Source organism: Palaemon carinicauda, chromosome 44, assembly GCF_036898095.1.
Source record: "Palaemon carinicauda isolate YSFRI2023 chromosome 44, ASM3689809v2, whole genome shotgun sequence".
NCBI lineage: Eukaryota > Metazoa > Arthropoda > Malacostraca > Decapoda > Palaemonidae > Palaemon > Palaemon carinicauda.
Genome location: NC_090768.1, coordinates 38,093,220 through 38,115,634, shown reverse-complemented (window position 1 = coordinate 38,115,634; position 22,415 = coordinate 38,093,220). Strand labels below are relative to the sequence as shown.

Below are 22,415 nucleotides of genomic sequence, written 5' to 3'. Positions count from 1 at the left end.
ACTAAAGGACCTCATCACAACCTTTAACCTCGGCGCTTCTCAAGAAAGAATTGACCACCCGCCAAATCAACAAGGATGTGGAAGGCTTCTTAGCCGACCGTACAACCCATAAAAAGTATTCAAGAGAAAGGTTAAAAGGTTATGGGATTATGGGAATGTAGTGGCTGAGCCCTCGCCTACTACTGCATTCGTTGCTACGAATGGTCCCAGGGTGTAGCAGTACTCGTAAAGAGACTGGACATCTTTGAGATAGAATGATGCGAACACTGACTTGCTTCTCCAATAGGTTGCATCCATAACACTCTGCAGAGAATGGTTCTGTTTGAAGGCCACTGAAGTAGCCACAGCTCCCACTTCATGTGTCCTTACCTTCAGCAAAGCAAGGTCTTCTTCCTTCAGATGAGAATGTGTTTCTCTAATCAAAAGCCTGAATAGTAAGAAACTGAGTTCTTAGAACTTGGAAAAGAAGGTTTCTTGATAGCACACTATAAGGCTTCTGATTGTCCTTGTAAAGGTTAAAACCTTTTTAGATAGTACCTAAGAGCTCTAACTGGGCAAAGTACTCTCTTCAGATCATTCCCCACCAAGTTGGACAGGCTTGGGATCTCGAACGACTTAGGCCAAGGACGTGAAGGAAGCTCGTTTAGCAAAAACCGAGCTGCAAGGAACATGTAGCCGTTTCAGATGTGAAAACAATGATCCTGCTGAAGGCGTGGATCTCACTTACTCTTTTAGCTGTTGTCAAGCACACGAGGAAAAGAGTTTTTAATGTGAGGTCCTAAAAAGAGGCTGATTGGAGAGGTTCAAATCTTGATGACATAAGGAACCTTAGGACCACGTCTAGATTCCAGCCTGGAGTGGACAACCGACGTTCCTTTGAGGTCTCAAAAGACCTAGGGAGGTCCTGTAGATCTTTGTTGGTGGAAAGATCCAAGCCTCTGTGGCGGAAAACCGCTGCCAACATACTTCTGTAACCCTTGATCGTAGGAGCTGAAAGGGATCTTACTTTCCTTAGATATAACAGGAAGTCAGCAATCTGGGTTACAGTGGTACTGGTTGAGGAAACTGCATTGGTCTTGTACCAGCTACGGAAGACTTCCCCTTGAGACTGATAGATTCTGAGAGTGGATGTTCTCCTTGCTTTGGCAATCGCTCTGGCTGCCTCCTTCGAAAAGCCCCTAGCTCTTGAGAGTCTTTCGAAAGTCTGAAGGCAGTCAGACGAAGAGCGTGGAGGATTGGGTGTACCTTCTTTACGTGAGGTAGACTTAGAAGGTTCACTCCTAGAGGAAGAGTCCTGGGAATGTCGACCAGCCATTGCAGTACCTCTAAGAACCATTCTCTCGCGGACCAGAGCGGAGCCAACCAACGTCAGCCGTGTCCCTTTGTGAGAGGAGAACTTCTGAAGTACCCTGTTGACAATCTTGAACGGCGGGAATGCATACAGGTCGAGATGGAACCAATCCAGCAGAAAAGCATCCACGTGAACTGCTGCTGGGTCTGGAATCGGAGAACAATACAACAGGAGTCTCTAGGTTATCGAGGTAGTGAACAGATCTATGGTTGGCTGACCCCACAGGGCCCAAAGTCTGTTGCAAACATTCTTGAGAAGGGTCCACTCTGTGGGGATGACCTGACCCTTCCGTCTGAGGTGATCTGCCATGACATTCATACCGCCCTGAATGAACCTCGTTACCAGTTAGCTTTCGATCTTAAGACCAGATGAGTAGGTCCCTTGCGATCTAGAACAACTTCCACGAAAGAGTCCCTCCCTGCTTGAAGATGTAAGCCAGGGCTGTGGTGTTGTCAGAGTCCACCTCCACCACTTTGTTAAGCTGGAGGGACTTGAAGTTTATCAAGGCCAGAATAACCGCCAACAACTTCTTGCAAATGATGTGAAGTGTCCTTTGCTCCTGATTCCATGTTCCCGAGCATTCTTGTCCGTCCAAAGTCGCACCCCAGCCCGTGTCTGATGCGTCCGAGAGGAGACGGCGGTCGTGTTTCTGAACAGCCAAAGGTAGACTTCCTTGAGAAGAAAGCTGTTCTTACACCACGCGAGAGAAGACCTCCTCTCTTCGGAAACAGGAACTGAGACCGTCTCTAGCGTCATGTCCTTTATCCAGTGAGCAGCTAGATGATACTGAAGGGGGGGGAGGTGGAGTCTCCCTAACACGATGAACAGGGCCAGCGATGAAAGTGTCCCTGTTAGACTCATCCACTACCTGACTGAGCATCGGTTCCTTCTCAGCATGCTCTGGATGCATTCTAGGGCTTGGAAGATCCTTGGGGCCGACGGAAAAGTCCGAAAAGCTCGACTCTGAAGATCCATACCCAAGGAGACAATGGTCTGGGATGGAACAAGCTGAGACTCCTCAAAATTGACCAGGAGGCCCAGTTCCTTGGTCAGATCCATAGTCCATTTGAAAATCTCCAGACAGCGACGACTTGTGGGAGCTCTTAAAAGCCAGTCGTCTGACGGAGCCGGACACAAGATCATGATACTGCTGCACAGTCTGTGAACTGTCAATCATGGGCAAGCGAGGAAGTACAGTGACAACCCGAATCTGTCTAGACTGTCTGGGTCGTACAGACAACTCCTTATCGGGTTGCTGAGGTTGCCGCACTGCGTCACAACAAGTCACTTCTGTTGGTTGTTGAACGTCTTCCCCGTGACACATTGACTCCGTAAACAAAAAATCCTCTAACAAGGACTAAGCTTGGACTGCATGTCATGCAACACAGCTCAAGGTCTATGGGAGCAGGTGTGGTAACAGACGGGATTAGCGACTGAAGTGGAACCATTACCTTCCCTGGAAGCATGTTATGCTTAAATAAAAGTCCATAAGAGGTTATGCAGCTAAAGGCTCCCTCCAAATGACAGAGTCCTCAAGGGAATATCAGAAGGAGGGAGAAAAGAACTTTCTCATCTACAGGGACCATATCCTAGAAAAGCTAAGTTCTCTCAGTGAGGGTTCACTGGTGCAAAAGCAGCAGACTAGAAGGCAACGTTATGAAACTGCTTGACAGTCTAGTGAGTTGGCAACAACCAAAGATGTGTGACTGAGAAGCATGCGGTAAGGTATGCAGAGCATGATGTATGCAGAGTATGCTGTATGCAGAGCATGTTGTATGCAGAGCATGCTGAATGCAGAGCATGCTGTATGCAGAGCATGTTGTATGCAGAGCATGCTGAATGCAGAGCATGCTGTATGCAGAGCATGTTGTATGCAGAGCATGCTGTATGCAGAGCATGCTGTATGCAGAGCATGTAGTAAGCAGAGCCTGCTGTAAGCAGAGCCTGCTGTAAGGAAAGCAGAGCGTGTGCATGGCGTTTAACATTTCTCAGAAATTCCATGACCAGTGCTAGAGTGCTTTATGCATGCTTGCATGGGGTTTAATATCAACATAATATTTACCTTACATTCATAACTCATGATTCATATTTTTGCCATATTTTGCGATCTTGTTAAAAATATATTGCAAGGAATACAAATATATTTTTATAAGTAATACAAATAACCTCCATTATCATATGGTTTGAAAATGGAGGTAAGGTATGCTGAACAGCAGAGTCAGAACGAGCTGGAACAACAATAGTTGTGGTTTCCTCTTCAAGACTCTGTTGAGGGAACACCTGAGGCTCAGTCTGCAAAGGCTGAATAAAAGACAAGCAGAAGGAAGGCGCATGGGTGGAGGAGGCTGACTCCTAGCATGAGTGGTTGAACCCAAGGGTTGCGCTTGCTGAGCGGTTGGCGGAAGCGGAGTAGCAAGTTCCAGTTCCTGTGGTGTGAGCGGAGCGCGATGAGGAAGAGGCTGCGCAGAACAAGGTAAATGTCTCGCAAGCTGAGGCTCCTGAGGCGCAAGGCTAAGGTGTTGTGGTGCTTGCCTTGTGGAGGGTTGAGCTCGCTGCAGCGAGAGCTGAGGAGACTGACTCATGGACGGGAGAGGTTGTTGTACCTCAACCGAGTGTTGCATCACTGGTGGAGCAGCAAGTGGAGGCGGAGGAAGAGAGGTATAATCCTCCTGATCCCATTGTAAAGGTTGCCTTAAGGAAGGCGGAGGCTGAACACCACTGGGAACAGCAAACTCAGCACGTGGCTCAACATCGTACGCCTGGCAGGTGGTACTGCGATCAGGCGGAGCGAGCGTAGGCGGAGGCGCAACACTCTCAGCCCGACACTCACGCATCAAGTCCGAAAGCTGTGCTTGCATGGACTGGAGAAGAGTCCACAACATCGTACGCCTGGCAGGTGGTACTGCGATCAGGCGGAGCGAGCGTAGGCGGAGGGAGTGTAGGCGGAGGCGGAGGCGCAACACTCTCAGCCCGACACTCACGCATCAAGACCGAAAGTTGTGACTGCATGGACTGCAGTAGAGTCAACTTGGGGTCGGCAGACACTAAGGTCTGCTGAGGTAAAGCCTTAACAGCAGAGATCTGTTGCGGCAGAACCTTACTCCTCTTAGGCGGAGTGCATTCAACTGATGACTGAGGAGAGTCAGAGCTAACCCAATGACTGCATCCGGGTTGTTGAACTTTAACTTCGTACGTCTGGCATAGGTCTGGACTTTACGTTTAAGAGGTCTTGAGACCTGAGACCAGCGTTACTCTGCCTTTATTTTCTCCCCTAAATCTCTTCTGCAGACGAGCAAAATAAGGGCTCAATCGTCTGCGGGTGGGAGTGACGGTCTCGGTAAGACACGCCCACAACCACCGAGGATACTTCTGTGCGCCGATCAAGGCCTGCTGAACCCTTATGCCCTTCGACATTGCTTCTCCCCTGGGCTTGGGAGCTTGCAAGAGGTCCCGGACTGGGAGGACGACTGGCGCGCACAGAAGTACCCTCACGCACAACACTGACATACTTTGCGCTAATCACTTATCACTTTGATTTCTGTTTGCACTTATTTCACTGAACTCGAAACTTTAAGTGGTTTGTACCTGAAACACGCAATTCTATCCTTTCTCAAAAGTTAGTAATTGCGAAAACAGAATTACAATGTAACAGAAAAATCTAATGAAAGATAATTCAGTGGCTGGAAAGAGACTAAACACTAGATCACTCTAGAAACGTTTAGTTTCTTCCCCTAAAGAGACTAGGGAGAAGAGCAAAAACGATAACGACGTTACTCGTACGCCTGGCAGGCTTGAATGAAACGTTTATCCTCCTCTTTCTCCCTCCGTCTCTATCTCTCTCTCTCTCTCTCTCTCTCTTGACTTAGAACCTGAGAGAAGAGCCCAATCATATATATCGTTAAAACATATTATTGTTAAAGGAAAAAACTGAAATATTTCCCAAAATGAAAAGTTCCTTTATTAGGATCAAAACCATTAAGTTAAGAAAGAATGAACAAAACGCTAGACACGGTTACTCTTACTGCAACGTGAAACCGTGAACATTCTTTCTCTATCGTAACGATAGAGTGCAAGTTGAACGTTCTGAACGTCAACAACTGCAGAGACAAAACAAAACGTTAGTTCAACTTTGAAAACAGTACGAGACTATCAAAGAAATTCTTTCAAACTCTGTGGCGGAAATAGCATAATATGTTAACAGGTAAAACCGAAATGACGGGCTCAATGTTAATTAACTTCGGTACCAAGAAAAGACCGCCTACTATTAGGAAGGTCGAATATAAACAAATATAAAAATTAATTTTAATAAGTTTATAATAAAAGGAAGTTAATCGAAGAGGCCTATAAGAGGCGGAGAGATATAAAATAAATCTATAACTTTTGTTAAGCAAAATTAAGAAAGAGAGTCTATACTCTCTTAGACACCAACACTTCCGTCTAAGGGAAGGGTCGGCCAAGAAAGGTGAACGAGAGTTCATACTCTCTTCGTCACCATAATTAATCAAATTAATTCCAAAAGCTAACTAAGCTAATATAGAAGTTTCCAGTAAAGCGACAGCCGAAATCAAAGAGAAATACTTCACCAAAGTCGTGAAAATACTCCAAGAACATAAGCGTATCCCAGAACGTCTTGCCGGAAGCACGACAGAGGAATAATTGAGGAGGTGTCAACAAGAAGTACTTGAGTACCTGGCCACAGGTGGCGCTGGTAAATACACCCCCTTCTAGTATTGTGATAGCTGGCGTATCCCTCCATAGAATTCTGTCGGGCAACACTGACATACTTTGCGCTAATCACTTATCACTTTGATTTCTGTTTGCACTTATTTCACTGAACTCGAAACTTTAAGTGGTTTGTACCTGAAACACGCAATTCTATCCTTTCTCAAAAGTTAGTAATTGCGAAAACAGAATTACAATGTAACAGAAAAATCTAATGAAAGATAATTCAGTGGCTGGAAAGAGACTAAACACTAGATCACTCTAGAAACGTTTAGTTTCTTCCCCTAAAGAGACTAGGGAGAAGAGCAAAAACGATAACGACGTTACTCGTACGCCTGGCAGGCTTGAATGAAACGTTTATCCTCCTCTTTCTCCCTCCGTCTCTATCTCTCTCTCTCTCTCTCTCTCTCTTGACTTAGAACCTGAGAGAAGAGCCCAATCATATATATCGTTAAAACATATTATTGTTAAAGGAAAAAACTGAAATATTTCCCAAAATGAAAAGTTCCTTTATTAGGATCAAAACCATTAAGTTAAGAAAGAATGAACAAAACGCTAGACACGGTTACTCTTACTGCAACGTGAAACCGTGAACATTCTTTCTCTATCGTAACGATAGAGTGCAAGTTGAACGTTCTGAACGTCAACAACTGCAGAGACAAAACAAAACGTTAGTTCAACTTTGAAAACAGTACGAGACTATCAAAGAAATTCTTTCAAACTCTGTGGCGGAAATAGCATAATATGTTAACAGGTAAAACCGAAATGACGGGCTCAATGTTAATTAACTTCGGTACCAAGAAAAGACCGCCTACTATTAGGAAGGTCGAATATAAACAAATATAAAAATTAATTTTAATAAGTTTATAATAAAAGGAAGTTAATCGAAGAGGCCTATAAGAGGCGGAGAGATATAAAATAAATCTATAACTTTTGTTAAGCAAAATTAAGAAAGAGAGTCTATACTCTCTTAGACACCAACACTTCCGTCTAAGGGAAGGGTCGGCCAAGAAAGGTGAACGAGAGTTCATACTCTCTTCGTCACCATAATTAATCAAATTAATTCCAAAAGCTAACTAAGCTAATATAGAAGTTTCCAGTAAAGCGACAGCCGAAATCAAAGAGAAATACTTCACCAAAGTCGTGAAAATACTCCAAGAACATAAGCGTATCCCAGAACGTCTTGCCGGAAGCACGACAGAGGAATAATTGAGGAGGTGTCAACAAGAAGTACTTGAGTACCTGGCCACAGGTGGCGCTGGTAAATACACCCCCTTCTAGTATTGTGATAGCTGGCGTATCCCTCCATAGAATTCTGTCGGGCAACGGAGTTGACAGCTACATGATTATCGGGTAAGTTTAATATTGAAAAACCCTGTTACAAGTGATGTTGCCATCTCTTGATAAAACGATGTACAGCATGACAAACTTCCAGAGGTGCATCAGTCATAAGGTCATGTCCTCCCCCAGGAATCATTTCTAGAAAGGCTCTTGGAATTGTCTGAAAGAGAAAATATCTATACATAAGTTTAGATAAAAACATCATAAAGCTAAACTATCAACTAAAAGGGAATTCTTACCACCTAGGAGAAAAATTATCTAGTTTTATCTTATACATACCTTATAATTTCCATATAACAAACAGAATATGAACAGAGATAGACTGTGCATGTGCCTACGAAGCCTTATGTTCCAAATTAAGCAATTAGCTCACTTTTGTGCGATTGTGCAATTTAGATCAATAACTGCAAGTATTGGCAGAGATATAAGGATAGAACTTTGTATTGTACAATAGAAGGGATTTATCTTACAGTTCCATAGTAATATGACATAAAAGCAATAAAAGCAAGCTTTTGATACCAACAATCTGAAAAATTTATCCCAGTAGAACCCATATAAAGCTCATGGTGACCAAAATTTCAACTGAATCCAAGGCTCAGTGAAAAAGAGAATTGTAAAAGGAAGAAATTAACTGTTCTGGTGACTAAAAATCCAAACATCTGTTATTTATAAATATAAGCTACAAATGTAAAATGTTTTTTGGCATCTTTGAGTGCCTACCACCGAAACAAAATTGGCATAAAAATTATTAAGGAAGTAAAGAGAGCTGTGTACTCACTTCAACTTGCAAAATATTCAAAGTTACTAAATACAGTTTACAGCAATATGATTGATTGAATAGGAAATTCTATTCATAACAAAATACTTTTTGAAATGCCCTGAGGAGAAAAATAATCTGAACTTGTCTTACCTACAGTTCTTCAACCTACAAATCCAAGATTGAACCATTGAGGTTACAAAGAGGAGGTCTTCCTTATCCTTAGCAAGGACTCGGAAAGAAATGATGGAAAAGGGTACAGAGGTCCTGTCCTGGCAACCTGAGATTTGAGTTTTTGGTATAAAATAAAATCCTTAGGTATGCCAATGGTGTCATCTTATCTATACAGTATCTACTCCTACTTTCCTGCCTTGAACATGATAAATAAAGCCTTGGATACCCAGGATTGATATTATATCTCTTGTCACGGCGATGGGGTTCTCCTCCTTAGTTTAAGGTATCCAGTAAAGTGGATCTAAGGGTATTCTTGAATTGAGGTGCCAAATGTATTGCTACCCTTCAAGGATAGAAAGCTTGATGCTTTAGTACTTAATGAGACAAACATGAAAGGACAGTGAATGAAGAAATGGAAAAAAAGTGACTAAGTCTCAGATAGTTAAAGGGAATAGAGTTAAGGATGAGGAAACAATAGTTGATCTTTCTTTATGTCAGCTGACGGTCAAGTAAAGTTTCTGCTGCTTACGACTGGATAAGTTGGAACCGAAAAAAACAACAACTGTAAACAATGCCAGGGATTAATTCCTCAAGATAAGGTTAGTTAGTGACTGTCACAGTTTTGTAGGGGGTTCAATCATTCATAAAAATTCTCTGAAGTAATGATAACCCCTGGATTCATCTTTTGGCTGAATGAACCAAGGTGTCCAGTATGCTCTAAAAACTGATGTGACAAAATGCACTATCATAGGTCAAACAAGGTAATGAGGTCAAAAAGTCCTTTCATTGTTATATTTCTCTCCTATTGCACCTTGTTTGACAGCAACTGAGAAGCTATTTGTAAGAAATGAATTGAGGCTCATCAAGAAACCCTACTCATCTCTTTACCCTTATACTGTCCCATGTTAAAAGTCTTGGTACTAAATAAGAATACAACGCCAGAAAGATACTGACCTAATATGCCAACCTTGGCTACAACAAAGGTTACATGATAAACAGACGACAGAAAGAGATACCCATTATGATGAAGGTCCCAATGCCTAAAGGTGGCTGCTTAGCTTGTGACATGCATAATGCCTTTAAATCTTAATTTTGCAGATCTACCCTAAAATTCTATAAAAAGGAGGGCCACTCCATTAAACAGCAAAAAAAAAAAAAAAACGCTTTGCAAACAAGTATAATAAAAATCCTCCTTGGATTGCTTTCGAATGGTATACTTCTAGCTGGTGTGTTATTTTTTGTTCCTACAGCTGGGAGTGCAGTAGGCTTCACAGGAGCTACATAAATTCACAGCTGGGGTAAGTGTCATCTCTTGGTTTGCTCTGAATCATCCAGTGTGCTTAGTTAAATGGATACATTACTAACAGTGATAGAAGTCTCATCTTGTGTCCCAATGTCACAACCTTCAGATGGAACCGATCCTGTAGAAGTTCATGGTCTCATCTTTGAACAGTTCTTACAGTGGCTATGACCACAACTTGACATCCATACACCTTGATCTAGGCATGAAACTAAGGGTAAATTGTTTTCCTGCCTGGTAAAGTTGCTTTAATTCTGATTAGAAACCTTCGTACAGTTTGGGTACTCCAATGAATCTATGGTGGGCGGACGGTTTTTATTGCTGCTGGTGCCACTATGCTTGGGGGTCGTGAAATCTGTATGGCAGCACTGCTAGAACAGGCCCTTTTCACTGTCAAATCAATGTTCATAAGCATAGCTCCATTTCTGGTAACTCGCATATGCATAATGCTGATTTCTATCATGATACCAACTGCAATGCCTATTTACACTCGCTCATGATTAGTGCTTTTCAATCATGCTGATGAGGGTCCATTTGTTCAAGGATGATGCTATGGGGAGGTGTTTAACTGACTTGTAGTACAGTATATAATCGACATAAAAATTGTCATTACCTTATTCTTAATTCTATGTTTCCATAAATGTTAATGATAAGTTTTAATTTTTTTTTCTTACATCTATATGAGAGAGAGAGTAAGTTCTATGTTTCCATAAATGTTAATGATAAGTTTTAATTTTTTTTTCTTACATCTATATGAGAGAGAGAGTAAGTTCTATGTTTCCATAAATGTTAATGATAGTTTTAAAAAAATTTTCTTACATCTATATCTGAGAGAGAGAGAGAGAGAGAGAGAGAGAGAGAGAGAGAGAGAGAGAGAGAGAGAGAGAGAGAGAGAGAGAGAGAGAGAGAGAGAGAGAGAGAGAGAGAAAATGTTGAGGATATTGTTGAAATTTTAATTCACAACATTTTTACTAAATTCTATGGTTCCTATCGATTCTAGTAAATTGGCATGTGCCAAATACATTAGACTTAATTGGGTTAGGATTTTGGAATATCTGAGTGCAGGCTAAGATATTTACTACATTGGGATGAGTGGAGTTGAATCCGTAAGTGTGATTTTTTATGGGTTTACTGTATGTAATTTAAACGTAAATTTCTTTTCTTTTCAACAGATATTTCTTAGCAAACTAACAACAGATGGAAAAAATCCTTACGCAGTTACACCCACCTTCGTCTTCAAGATCCCCAAAAGATAAAAGATAGCGGATCATATTGTCATGCATGAAATATGTACCCTCAAATCAGAGAATGTGAATTAAAGGTGAAATGATTATAAAAGATTAAAACTGAATAAATCATCAGGGGATTTCAAAAAATACTGTAGCAAACAATCTTGCTTACACATAAATAAAGACAATTATTGGAGCTGCCATTTTCTTTCTTGTAAGAGGGACTAAAGTACTATATTTGGAATAATTCTACAGCACCGAAAAGAGCTAATTAGTAGTGCAACACTTTATAAGGACTCACCTTCTCCATTTCACACATTTCCACAAGGCCAACTCGATCATCTTTCATACCATGAAGTAAGAGGGTTGGCACAGTAATGCGTCGATGGAAAGCAACATCGCCCTCTGGCCAGTTCTGGCCTTTGGCAACATATTCCAGAACATACCGTGGGGTTGGAGTCACAGAATGCCCAGACAAAGTGCGTGCAGCAAAATGCTTTCCTCTAGGTGAATATAAAATGTCACGGCTGAAAATAAATTTGAAAGTAAATTAATATCATGAAGTGGAAATCTTTTAAATCTTATATTTACCATTGTAACAAACAAAAATAAAATAGTTTTGCAAGCAAAATACAGTAGTTAGTTAATTGTAAGCTAACAGATACATTTTGCAATGTATCCAACAGACTAATGTATTCTTTTAACCTGTTCACATGACATTGAATTTCTTAGAATATTGTCTACTATTTCCAGAACTTGCTGGATTTTACATAATCAATTACCATTCGTTTTCCACTTTTGGGTTGTTATTTTTCCCTTCTTCTCCCAGTAAAAAGTTCTGGAGGTGAGGAGTTGAGTTGGACCCCCTTGGTGAGGTTTTCTTCATCCAGCCACCAGGTACAATTGGCCTGTACCTCCTGTTCCACTGAAACAGGATGGCTCAGGGGTTTCCTGGATGGTGACCAGTGATCCTTCAAACACTACTGAGGAATCCCTACCAGAGCTGAGTGCGAGGAATGATGACTGCAAAAACTTTGCTCACTTCAAGCTAGAAGTACTGTTTTGAACAGAAACATTTGTGCTACCTCTCTGAGCTTGCAGATGCTATCGTTTGATGGAGACTCTCCCTGCTGCCATGTCTATCAACATGACCAGATATTTCAACCTCTTTAACAAGATCCCCAGATCGCAATAAAAGACGAAAAACCTATCTAAATCCTGTAGGAATTACCTCTCTCAAGAGGCCAGGATCAACCAATCATTCAGTTATACCTAAAGATATATCACAACAAGTGGGCCCAGGCTGCCACCATCGTGAACACTCGAGTGAACACCTGGGGAGCAGTCCACTATCCGAAACACACGGGTTGACGAATTTGCCTTCTCTAATGGAACGAAGCACCGTTCATACCATTTCCATCCTGAACCTGGTTTGCTATAGAAAACTGGCTGACGGGAGAGAAGTAAATGACCAGTCTCCAGCCCTTAGTTGACTTACCCACCAGGGAAAGTTGATTTTGGAATTTCAGAGATCCATCTCAAACAACTTTGAGTTCATTCTTCTCTCACATTCCTTTCACCTCTGTAGGCAATGCTAGGGCTTTCAGTGATGCCAAAGGATTATTTGTGAATGATATTATTACCCATCTTGAAGGACACTTGCTACCCAAGACTCTACCCCCTGTCTTTGGCAGATTTCCCAATGGCATAGCAGGTATCCCTGATTCACGGCATTAGGAAAGAGAGAATGACATCAGCATCTCCTTATACCTTCCTTCCTGAACTGACCAGGTCAGGACCTTGAAAAGGCTGTGCATGCAAAGGATCTTTCCAAGTGGAAGAAATTGCCAATGGTCCTGATCAGGGTCTAGAAAATGTTGGGGCAATCTTCTTCCTTACCAATCCCGCGTGTATGGCTGCCCATGCCCTCAAAGAGCCAGAGCCCTTGAAGGATGCTGTGCAGTGGATCATGGAGTCCTGCAAAGCAGTGTTCTATTTCTCAATGACCACCTCAAGATAAACTTGTTTTGAAAATCAGGACAGCAAAGTCCCTCCTCTTCAAAACTTTGAGTTAGTGCACTGGTTCACTGCCTGGTGTGCCTAAAATTTCATTGCCTTTCAATCACAAGTCTCCGATACTTCTCCAAAGAGTCTGTAGTTGATAACACAATGGTCTTTGTGAAGTATATCACAGAGTGCATGATGGTGTACAATGATCATTGAGGGAACTTCCACTCCACCAAACACTGGAAAACTAGCTTATGTAGATCTGAGTTCTCCCTGCTCCTGAAACCTATTCCCCAGGGGACCGAGCGATTGGCAAACTCGATATGAAGAATAAAATACTATGCAGTCTCTTTACCATTGCCAAGGGTGATGCCAGAGAAGACTTAGCTTACATTTTCCTCCTAAAAAATTAGCCTGCCAGTCTGCCACTGAATGGGAAGCCACGATCTGCATTCGGAACAAGGGGATGATTACCAATAATTATGCCCCCTGCAAGAAGTACACAGTGTGTGGAGCTACAGCAGGTTTAACCACAAATAGATTGCAGTGAGCCCTTTCCACAATATTAATGAAAATCTTGCTCCACTTCAATGATTAAGGCAAAGCCAACAGTTAACTCTTCAAACTGAAAAAAAATGAGAAGATCAAACGACCTTGAATAGAACAGAATAGTATGTCTGTGCTTGTTGTTGTAGAAGACATAAGCAAAGTCTCTGACAGGAAAGTGTGCAAGGCTACTCGCCCAAGCTAACTATCTGTTGTTAACTACCTCCTTAATAAATTCAATAGTCATTTCATCTATACTGAAAACATCCTCATATTCAAAAGGACAAAAGGTTTGTATATGCATGGGAACAAACTTAAATATTGAGATTAAATTTGTAATAAAACACATTAGCTGATTTGATGTATATGCTTGTTTCTAAAAACAGTCTTAACATCAAACTATTCCAACCTTTAATCAAATACAAGTAACAAATTTCATATAAAGACAATTTTCATTTTGCTTACCTGCAACAGCCACATGACAGAAATGGACTCAGTACTGTAGCTAGGTATGAATACATCATGGATTTGGCAGGAGGATTTGGGATGAGTGGAGTTGGTCCGCCACAACTTACCAAAACCACCAACCGAACAGATGCTGGACATCCCCTTGCTAGGGCTGCAGCTAAGGATGCCCTACCAAAGTGAAATACCGAATAAGTCATAATCCAAATACAGTGAACCCTCGCCACTTCGCGGTTCGACCATCGCGGATTCACCACTTCGCGGATTTTTTCCATAACCCATATATATACAGTAATATATATATATATATATATATATATATATATATATATATATATATATATATATATGTGTGTGTGTGTGTGTGTATATATATATATATATATATATATATATATATATATATATATATATATATATATATATATATATATATATATATATATATATTATATATATATACACACACACACACACACACACACACACATATATATATATATATATATATATATATATATATATATATATATATATATATATATACATATGTTATTTTTATTAATAAAATAAATTTTTGAATATACTTACCCGATAATCATGTAGCTGTCAACTCCGTTGCCCGACAGAATTCTATGGAGGGATACGCCAGCTATCACAATACTAGAAGGGGGTGTACTTACCAGCGCCACCTGTGGCCAGGTACTCAATCATTTGTTGTTGACACCTCCTCAATTATTCCTCGGTCCACTGGTTCTCTCTGGGGAGGAAAGGGAGGGTCGATTAAATCATGATTATCGGGTAAGTATATTCAAAAATTTATTTTATTAATAAAAATAACATTTTTCAATATTAAACTTACCCGATAATCATGTAGCTGATTCACACCCAGGGAGGTGGGTGAAAACCAGTGTACATGATTAAAGGATAGCTAAGTATCCCATATTTCATATAACAGTTATCTCAAATAACAATGAAATAATAAGTACCTGGTAAGGAAGTCGAATAGAACCGTTACTCTGCCTTTTATTTAAAGTTCGTCTTCCTTACTGAGCGCAGCGTTCCTCTTGGAGGCTGAATCAACCCAAAGGTGCCAAAGTACAAGGGGTTGCAACCCTACTAAAGGACCTCTACCAAACCTTTAACCCAGGCGCTTCTCAAGAATGAATAGACCACCCGCCAAATCCAAGGATGCGGAAGGCTTCTTAGCCTACCGTAACAACCATAAAAACAACAATAAAAGTATTCAAGAGAAAGGTTAAAAAGGTTATGGGATTAAGGGAATGTAGTGGCTGAGCCCTCACCTACTACTGCACTCGCTGCTACGAATGGTCCCAGGGTGTAGCAGTTCTCGTAAAGAGACTGGACATCTTTCAGATAAAATGATGCAAACACTGACTTGCTCCTCCAATAGGTTGCATCCATAATGCTCTGCAGAGAACGGTTTTTATTAAAGGCCAACGAAGTAGCTACAGCTCTTACTTCGTGGGTCCTTACCTTCAGCAATGCAAGGTCTTCCTCCTTTAAGTGAGAATGTGCTTCTCTGATCAGAAGCCTTATATAGTACGAAAGCCCATTCTTGGACATGGGTCTCGAGGGTTTCTTGATGGCACACCATAAGGCTTCTGACTGTCCTCGAATAGGTTTAGACCTCTTCAGATAATATTTGAGAGCTCTGACAGGGCAAAGAACTCTCTCTAGTTCGTTACCTACCATGTTGGAGAGGCTAGGTATTTCGAACGATCTAGGCCAAGGACGTGAAGGAAGCTCGTTCTTTGCTAGGAATCCAAGCTGAAAAGAACATGTAGCTGATTCGGTTGTGAAACCAATGTTCTTGCTGAAGGCATGAACCTCACTGACTCTCTTAGCTGTTGCAAGGCAAACGAGAAAAGCAGTCTTGAGGGTAAGATCCTTGAAGGAAGCTGACTGGAGAGGTTCGAACCTAGATGTCATAAGGAACCTTAAGACTACGTCTAGATTCCAGCCTGGAGTGGAAAGACGACGTTCTTTAGACGTCTCAAAAGACTTGAGAATGTCTTGAAGGTCCTTGTTGGAAGACAGGTCCAAACCCCTGTGGCGGAGAACTGAGGCCAACATGCTCCTATACCCTTTAATCGTAGGTGTTGAAAGGGATCTCTCATTCCTAAGATGAAGAAGGAAGTCAGCTATTTGGATCACAGAGGTATTGGTAGAGGATATTGAATTGGCTCTACACCAGCTTCGGAAGACCTCCCACTTAGACTGGTAGACTCTACGAGTGGAAATTCTTCTAGCTCTGGCAATCGCACTGGCTGCCTCCTTCGAAAAGCCTCTAGCTCTAGCGAATCTTTCGACAGTCTGAAGGCAGTCAGTCGAAGAGCGTGGAGGTTTGGGTGCAACCTGTCTACGTGTGGTTGACGTAGAAGGTCCACTCTTAGAGGTAGAGTCCTGGGGAAGTCGACTAGCCATTGAAGTACCTCTGTGTACCATTCTCTTGCAGGCCAAAGGGGAGCAACCAGCGTCAGCCGTGTCCCTTCGTGCGAGACGAATTTCTGCAGAACTTTGTTTATAATCTTGAACGGAGGGAATGCGTACAGGTCGAGATGGGACCAGTTCAGAAGAAAAGCATCCACATGAACCGCTGCAGGGTCTGGAACAGGGGAACAATAAAGCGGAAGTCTCTTGGTGATGGAGGTGGCAAACAGATCTATGGTAGGTTGACCCCACAAGGTCCAAAGTCTGTTGCACACACTCTTGTGGAGGGTCCATTCCGTGGGAATGACCTGATTCCTTCTGCTGAGGCGATCCGCTGAAACATTCATATCGCCCTGGATGAACCTCGTGACCAGTGTGAGGTTTAGACCTCTTGACCAAATGAGGAGGTCCCTTGCGATCTCGTAAAGGCTCCTCGAATGGGTCCCTCCTTGCTTGGAGATGTAAGCCAAGGCTGTGGTGTTGTCTGAATTCACCTCCACCACTTTGCCTAGCAGGAGGGACTTGAAGTTCAACAGGGCAAGATGAACTGCTAACAGTTCCTTGCAGTTGATGTGGAGTAATCCTTGTTCCTTGTTCCATACTCCTGAGCATTCCCGTCCGTCCAAGGTCGCACCCCAGCCCGAGTCCGATGCATCCGAGAAGAGATGAAGATGGGGGGTCTGGATGGCCAATGATAGACCCTCCTTGAGAAGGAGATTGTGCTTCCACCACCGGAGAGTGGTCTTCATCTCTTGGTTGATAGGGATAGAGACTGCTTCTAGAGTCGAGCCCTTGTCCCAATGAGCCGCAAGATGGAATTGAAGAGGGCGGAGGTGGAGTCTCCCTAGCTCGACAAACAGGGCCAGTGATGAGAGGGTCCCTGTGAGACTCATCCACTGTCTCACTGAGCAATTGCTCCTCTTCAGCATGCTCATGATGCACTCTAGGGCTTGGTTTATCCTGGGGGCCGATGGAAAAGCCCGAAAATCCCGACTCTGAATCTCCATTCCCAGGTACACAATGGATTGGGAGGGAATGAGTTGAGATTTCTCTATATTGACTAATAGACCTAGGTCTCTGATTAGATCTAAAGTCCAAGAGAGGTTCTCCAGACAACGACGACTCGTGGAGGCTCTCAACAGCCAGTCGTCTAGGTAGAGGGAGGCTCTGATGTTCGATAAGTGCAGGAATTTCGCTACATTCCTCATCAGATGAGTAAAGACCATAGGAGCTGTGCTTAGGCCAAAACACAGGGCTTGGAACTGATAGACAACCTTTCCGAAAACGAATCTCAGGAAAGGTTGGGAGTCTGGATGAATGGGAACGTGAAAGTATGCATCTTTCAAATCCAACGAGACCATCCAGTCCTCCTGTCTGACCGCTGCTAAGACCGACTTGGTCGTCTCCGTTGTGAACGTCTGCTTGGTGACATACTCGTTGAGAGAGCTGACGTCCAGCACCGGTCTCCAACCTCCTGTCTTCTTGGCCACAAGAAAGAGACGGTTGTAGAAGCCCGGGGATTGATGGTCCCGGACTATAACCACTGCCTTCTTCTGCACAAGTAGCGACACCTCCTGTTGCAATGCTAGCCTCTTGTCCTCTTCTTTGTAGTTGGGAGAGAGGTTGATGGGCGATGTGGTCAGAGGCGGTTTGAGGCAGAATGGAATCCTGTAACCGTACCTCAGCCAACTGACAGACTGTGCGTCTGCACCTCTCTTCTCCCAGGCTCGCCAGAAGATCTTGAGTCTGGCTCCTACTGTTGTCTGGAGAATCTGAGAGTCAGTTCTTTCCCTTAGATGTCCTGGGTCCTTTCCTAGACTTGCCCCTGTGAGAGTCTGGACGGGAGCTTCCTCGGCTGGGGGCTCTACCACGAAAGGGCGGTATGAACCTCGTAGCCGGGGTATCAGCCACTGGGGAGCGATAAGTCTTGGGGACAGAGGTGGTAACCTTAGACTTACGAGCCGATGAGGCTACAAGATCGTGCGTGTCCTTCTGTATCAGGGCAGCCGACAAGTCCTTAACTAGCTCCTCGGGAAAGAGGAACTTTGAGAGTGGAGCAAAAAGGAGTTGTGACCGTTGGCACGGTGTAATGCTGGCGGAGAGGAAGGTACACAGTTGTTCCCTTTTCTTCAACACCCCTGATACAAATAACGACGCTAGCTCACCCGATCCATCTCTGATGGCCTTATCCATGCAGGACATAATTAGCATGGCAGAATCTTTGTCCGCAGGAGAGGTTTTCTTGCTGAGGGCTCCCAGGCACCAGTCGAGAAAGTTGAACATTTCGAAAGCTCTGAACAACCCTTTCAGAAGATGATCCAGGTCTGAGAAGGTCCAACAAACCTTCGAGCGTCTCATCGCAGTCCTCCTAGGCGAGTCCACCAGACTTGAGAAGTCAGCCTGGGCAGAGGCAGGTACTCCCAAGCCTGGTGCTTCCCCTGTGGCATACCAAACGCAACCTTTCGAAGCGAGCTTCGTTGGAGGGAACATGAAGGAAGTCTTGCCAAGGTGTTGTTTAGACTGAAGCCACTCCCCTAAGATCCTTAAAGCCCTCTTGGAGGATCTAGCTAGGACAAGCTTAGTATAGTTGGACTTAGCTTGTTGTACGCCCAGCGAAAACTCAGATGGAGGAGAGCGGGGAATAGCAGAGACGAAGTGGTCTGGGTAAATCTCCCTGAGTAGAGCCAAGACCTTTCTAAAATCAATAGACAATGGAGAAAGCTTAGACTCCTCCACGTCTGATGAGGGATCAAGGTGTGCCTCCTCATCATCCGACACTTCATCAGCAGAGGGTAGCGAAGCGATAGGACCAGAATGCTGAACCGCAGAGTCAGAACGGGTAGGAACAATAACAGAGGTTTCCTCATCTTGAGGGAAAACCTGAGGCTCAGACTGCATAGGCTGAACAACAGACGAAGCAGAAGGCAGGCGCATGGGTGAAGGAGGTTGACTCCTAGCAAGAGTTGAACCCAAGGATTGCACAAGCTGAGCGGAGGACGGAGGCGGAGTAGTCCGTTCCTGTTCCTGTGAGATGAGTGGAGCATGAAGAGGTTGAGGCTGCGCAGAACAAGGTAAAGTTCTCGCCAGCTGAGGCTCCTGAGGCGCAAGTCCATGGTGTAGAGGAGCTTGCCTAGATGAGGGTTGAGCTCGCTGCAGCGATGGTTGAGCAGACAGACTCACGGAGGGGAGAGGTTGTTGTACCCCAACCGAGAGTTGCACCACTGGTGGAGCAGCAAGGGGAGGAGGAGGAAGAGTGGAATAACTCTCCTGATCCCAAAGCAAGGGTTGCCTTAAAGAAGGCTGAGGCTGAACAACACTGGGAACAGCAAACTCCGAAAGTGGCTCAACATCGTACGCCTGGCAGATGGTGCTGCGACCAGGCGGAGCAGGTGCAGGCTGGGCGAGCACAGGCGGAGCGAGAACAGGTGGAGGGAGTGTAGGCGGAGGAGGAGGTGCAACACTCTCAGCCCGACACTCACGCATCAAGTCCGAAAGCTGAGCTTGCATGGACTGAAGCAGGGTCCACTTGGGGTCGGCAGAAACGATAACAGACTGAGGTAAAGTCACAGTCGGGCTCTGTAAAGGCAGAACCTTACTCCTTTTGGGCGGAGTACAGTCGACCGATGACTGAGGCGAGTCGGAGCTGAGCCAATGACTACAACCTGGCTGAGCACTCGCTGACTGAACTCTCCGTTTAAGCGGTCTCGAGACCTGAGACCAACGTTTCTTCCCTGCATGTTGATCAGCGGACGAGAAGACGGGCTCAATCGTCTGCAGGTGGGAGTGACGGTCTAAGGAAGACACGCCCGCAACCACCGAGGATAATTCTGTGCGCCTAACAAGGCCTGTCGAACCCTTAAGCCCTTCGACATTGCTTCTCCCCTGGCCATGGGAGCTTGCAAGAGGTCCCGGACTGGGAGGACGACTGGCTCGCACAGAAAAATCCTCACGCACCACACTGGCACCACTAGCACTTGGCACTGCACAGACACTAGCACTCGTCACAGCACTGGCACTATTTCCACCCACTGCACTCTTGACCTTCAGTTCTTTAACCTCAGCCATCAGAGACTTATGGTCACTTACCACTGATTCTACTTTATCTCCTAAAGCCTGAATAGCACGCAAAACAGTTGACATATCAGGCGGAGGGCACACAGTAGGTTCGGGGGTAGCCACTACAGGGGTAGGAAAAGGTAGGGGATCATGAGGTGAGGAAAACATAGAAGAGTGAGAAGAACTTCTCCTAACTCTACCTCTCTCTAACTTAGATGAATATTTTAAAAGACGGACAAAATCCAATTCCGAAAGTCCGGCGCACTCCTCACATCGATTTTCTAATAGACAGGGCCTGTCCCTACAGTCAGAACAAGCGGTGTGAGGATCTACCGAGGCCTTCGGAATACGCCTATTGCAAGACCTACATCGTCTATGGGAGGGAGCTTGCGAAACGTCAGACATCTTGTTTCAAAGAGTTAGTCAAAGGGTGATTCAAAAACAAGCAAAAATTCATTAACCGTTAACCAGTATTTATATAAAAGCTATCTAGCTAATATAAAAAGGATTCCAGTATGCGACAGCCGTTAATCTAAGAGAATACTTCACCAAATATCCATGAATAAACTCGAAGACCATAAGCGTATCCCAGAACGTCTAGCCGGAAGCACGACAGAGGAATAATTGAGGAGGTGTCAACAACAAATGATTGAGTACCTGGCCACAGGTGGCGCTGGTAAGTACACCCCCTTCTAGTATTGTGATAGCTGGCGTATCCCTCCATAGAATTCTGTCGGGCAACGGAGTTGACAGCTACATGATTATCGGGTAAGTTTAATATTGAAATATATATATATATATATATATATATATATATATATATATATATATATATATATATATATATATATATATATATATATGTATGTATATATATATATATATATATATATATATATATATATATATATATATATATATATATATATATATATATATATATATATATATATACATCTAAAGTAGGAAGATGTGATGTAGTTCTAAGGGAAAAGTATGGGAAATATGTCTGGGTAATAAGCAAAGCTCTACCTCCAGTTTGTTTCTTCATTATGATCAGAGAAAAATGTAAACAAAACATTGGTTGCCATTTTTTATCGTGCTTTTTAGCATGTTTAGGAAACTCATGATATAAAATCACCTTTAATATTTGTGCCTGTTTTAGTTTAGGGTACTGTAGTACATGCATTAAGTGTTCTGTACATTAAAGGGTAGTTTGTTAACAGTATTACGTACAAGGGAAGGTTTTAAAAGTCTGAATATACATGTTGAATAAATAGGTAAATATGGTGTCACTACTTCGCGGATTTTCACCTATCGAGGCCGCGTCTGGAACCTATCTACCGCGATAAACGAGGGTTCACTGTACTGTATATAAATACATACAGCATGTTACTTATCTAAAGGGCAGGGAAACATTCACCACATAAGGAGACAGAGAGAACTTTGTTAACTATTCACACAATCAATGGAATAAAAAAAGTTATGAAATAAACTTGTTTTACTATTCAACAAAAATTATTTTCATAACTGAAAAGGAATATACAAATATTAATGCATGGTAGGGATAGCTAATTAAGATCACTATAAACCTTTGAGAGAGGTGTAATCAAAGAAAAAGAAAAAACTACAAGATAAAATTTACCCCCAATTTACATTAGATCCAACCAAACATACATTTCGTCATGTAGTGACTTAACAGATATATAATCTAAAAACAAAATTTTACACCAAATAAGATTCCTGCAAGGTAAATAAACAAAGTTCTACTAAACTGAGAAAATGTTTCCATGTAAAATTACGGTTCTTCAACATTGTCAATGAAGGCCACTAATGTTCCACTCTACCCATCATTAATGTGTTAGTAATCAATTAATATCACATTTTCTTTCCTTTTTTTCTCTTTACTTGAAATTTACAGTAAAGTCAGACTTTGCCAATCATGGGAGTAGGTTGGTGGGACCCTTCCCCCCAGGTAAATAGGGGAAAACATGGACAATAGATGCCCCTTAA

The 22,415-nt window shown here is 43.0% G+C and overlaps 1 protein-coding gene across 3 annotated transcripts in view; it reads right to left on the bottom strand.

Annotated features, from left to right (window-relative positions):
* Positions 1-7,438: 7,438 nt before the first annotated feature.
* LOC137634567 (uncharacterized) overlaps positions 7,439-22,415 on the bottom strand; it is a 54,417-nt gene continuing 39,440 nt past the window's right edge. For all 3 annotated transcript variants that reach the window (XM_068367023.1, XM_068367025.1, XM_068367024.1), the window contains 3 exons: positions 13,893-14,063; positions 11,176-11,401; positions 7,439-7,574 (listed from right to left, as the gene is read on the bottom strand). In XM_068367023.1, coding sequence (XP_068223124.1) covers positions 7,452-7,574; positions 11,176-11,401; positions 13,893-14,063 — 520 coding nt within the window. In that variant the 3' untranslated portion in view covers positions 7,439-7,451. The remainder of the gene's footprint in view (positions 7,575-11,175; positions 11,402-13,892; positions 14,064-22,415) is intronic.